The sequence below is a fragment of the Engraulis encrasicolus genome, chromosome 23 (assembly GCF_034702125.1).
Source record: "Engraulis encrasicolus isolate BLACKSEA-1 chromosome 23, IST_EnEncr_1.0, whole genome shotgun sequence".
Taxonomy (NCBI): Eukaryota; Metazoa; Chordata; class Actinopteri; order Clupeiformes; family Engraulidae; genus Engraulis; species Engraulis encrasicolus.
Window position 1 is genome coordinate 27,014,348 of NC_085879.1, and position 3,273 is coordinate 27,017,620.

At 45.4% G+C, this 3,273-nt stretch overlaps 1 protein-coding gene across 1 annotated transcript in view; it reads right to left on the reverse strand.

Moving 5' to 3' along the window:
* Window positions 1-2,343: 2,343 nt before the first annotated feature.
* Window positions 2,344-3,273, reverse strand: part of tmsb1 (thymosin beta 1) — an 8,962-nt gene continuing 8,032 nt past the window's right edge. The window contains exon 3 of the mRNA XM_063190452.1: window positions 2,344-3,018. Coding sequence (XP_063046522.1) covers window positions 2,978-3,018 — 41 coding nt within the window. The 3' untranslated portion in view covers window positions 2,344-2,977. The remainder of the gene's footprint in view (window positions 3,019-3,273) is intronic.

Consider the following 3,273-nt stretch of genomic DNA (forward strand, 5'->3'; position numbering starts at 1 on the left):
GAAAGGCTGGTTTTTATTATTAACACATACAGGGAAGCCGACAGTGGGGGGTGGGACAAAGGTGTCAGTTGTCCCGGGCCCAGGGAGAAAAGGGGGCCCAAAATTGGGTTTTCATTACAATTATTGTAGCCAAATAAAAAACAGTAAAAGTTGCAACCTTGAGTGCCTCAGCATTTGTCTACCTGGACCAAGTTTGAGAGCCCCTACACTGATGAGCACCAAGGAAAAAGGTGAAGACCCAGAAGCACTCCAATTACCTGCTTGAGTTTGGGTTTTCATTACATTATACGTATTGGATGTGGGGCCCCTTTCAGATGACTTTGTCCTGGGCCTGGCAAAGATTGTCAGCAGCCCTGAACACATGATCCTATGGGTTGAGACAGGCCCCTCTCTTTTCCCCCTCTGAAGTGTGACACACGAGCTTCTCTCTCTTCCTTTCTCTCTTCTTCTCTTCCTCTCTCTTCCCCTCTCTCTCTCTCTCTCTTCCCTCTCTCTCTCTCTCTCTCTCTCTTCCCTCTCTCTCTCTCTCTCTGGTCATAATTAATGGTTTTACCCCGTTTCCCTGCAAGGCCAGCCAAGCTATGCGTGCACAGCTAGGCTTGGCTCAGACTTGCATTGCAACCCATCACATTTTGTTCTGGTTAAGAGAGCGCTATGTGTCTCCAATGAGATGGGATAGATAGGGAATGCAATAGACGCCTCAGTTGATTGACGACCTCCCTAATACCCCCCCTGCCACCCCACCCTCTCCCTAACACCACCCCACAAAAATCCCAGACTACGTAACAATGTTGCAATTGCAAGGCGACACTCGGCGGAAAAAAGTAAATATTTACGCGTCTCGCCGGCCCCGCGGTGAACACGCGGAATTGTTTGTTATGGGGCCGGTGTTACAATGGCCCGTCTCTTGACTGGGGCAGTGGGCTGTGGCCTAACATGACCGGAGCTGTGGGTTGCGGTGGGGTGGGGTGGGGTGGTTTTGTGGTTAGGTTGGGGTGGATGGGGTGGGGTGGGGTGGTGGTGCTGATCTTTTTGGCTCAGGGCGCCCCCGTGCAGGGAAGGCAGACAGGGCGGGGGTTGGACAAAGGGGTCAGTTGTCCCGGGCCCGGAAGTGGGAGAGTGGGAGCTCATTTGGGTCATCATTACATTGCATTGGAATGCTCTGGATGAAGGCGGGGGGGCCTTCAGATAACTTTGTCCTGGGCCGAGGGAAAAGCTGTCAGCGGCCCTGCCCTCCCCAATGTCACACTGTCCCATTGTGTTCTCCCTCCGTCCTCAACATAACACAGCAATGACCCTGAAGTGGTGAGGAGGGTGTAAACAAGAGCTCTAGCAAAACATTCACAATATATTTTCATCTTGATGAACATGGGTCAGTGGTGACTCATAGAGTTGAGGGCTTAAAATGTTTGAAGGAAGTCCAGCTCGTGTAGTGCAGGATGTCGGCGGAAGCATAACAACGCTACATTTCACTTTGAGGCTGACAAGGCATTCTTTCATTAAGCATCGGGACACAATGAGACTAAACAATCGTTAAGATTGTTGTCGTTTTGACCCTAATGTTTGCACTGATCCACCACATAAGCACTCATAAAAGATGTCGTCATAAAAGCTAGAAGTTGTGATGTGTTTTGCATCTGCTGCTAAATATCAACCCTGATGAATTTGTTGTTTTATTGTCGAGAGGTATCAGGCCTGAAGTGTGCAGTGATCCATTTCAGCAATCGTAAGAGACAGCATAAGAGCTAGAAGTTATGATGTGTTTTGCATCTGCCAAGTATCAGTACCCTGTGAAATTTGTTCTTATATTGTCAAGTGGTATCGATTATGAAGTAACCACATAGTAATTACAGTAGCCTGGAATGTTAGTGGTAATATCACGTATGTGTATGTGGTTATACTACCGGTATTAACATACAATTAAATTATGAGCCTATCGTGCAGGGCTTGTCATTGGCGCCTGCCAACCGGCCACATGCTGGTAAAACGTGGCTGTGGCTAGCAGTAACAATTTCAGTCTCACTAGCCACATTGACAGGTACCGTAACTCATTCTTGAGTGTGACAAATCACAGAAGTTGATTTGCATATGTATCAGTGGTTTGTATTAAATGCAATAATATTCTAAAGAAACAAAAACAGACGACAAAACTCTGACTAGCAGAAATGCTAACTGGCTAGTGTCTCAGGAAAACCACAAGCCACAGTGGCTGTTGAGCAAAAAAAGTTATCGTTAAGCCCTGCTACAATTAAATTTTTTTAATATCAGTGTTGTGTTTTTTCTGCATGTGCTTTTTATTCCTCTACCGCATTTTAAAATAATAACACATCAAACAAAAGGTCATTCCATTTAAAACATTCTTTATTATTTTATTAAAACAAAAATATCATTTCACATGGTATTTATATAGCAACTCATTCACAATGGCACCAGGAGGAACATAGGACTTGCAGAAAGGGGGAGTGGTCAAAGCTAAGGTGAACCAGTTAAGCTGGTTTGGGTCATGGTCAGAAGGGACGTGTGCTGCTGCTGGGCTTGTGCTTTACAATCTGTCATTCTCACAAAAATCCACTCCCACATCAAACATCTTTTTTGTGTCATTTTTGTCTTTTAAAAGAATACACACACGCATACACACATTCATACACATCAGAGGGGGAAGGAGGAGGGCACGGGGGGAAATGATTCGCTAAAATTCTACGGTGCAGCTGCAATAAACATGGCGTTGTGTTTGTTTCTTCTTGTTTTTTTGTAGAACCTGGGCCTTACATCCCACCCCATTCACGTTATTCATTCATGTGGTTCCTATGTATAACCCAAATGAAACAAAACTGCATTGAGTGAGTTAAAAGGTGTATACACAGCGAAGAAGCGGTGGTGGCGGAGGTTGATGAGCGAAGCGGGAGTGTTGTTAACTAGAGCTGGAGGAGTTAGCGGGGCTCGGGAGACGGGTGGTCCAGGTACGCCATCAATGGCTTCATTTGCACTCGGCCGCTGCCTTCTTCTCTGCTTCGATATCTGCCAAAAAAGAAAGAATTCAAATACCGTCAGCAAGGAATGGTTGTAGACGTACAGTGCGATAACACTCAGGCAAAAACGTCAAGCTCAGTTAAAGATCTACATAGTTTGTATGTACGTACAAGGAGATGTGTGAGGAGAGAATACAAACATTCAAATAACGTCAGCAAAGAATGCATGCACGTACAGTATACACACAAGCAACCATTATGGTCAGTTAAAGATCTACACAAAGTATGTGCAAGGTATTTGTAT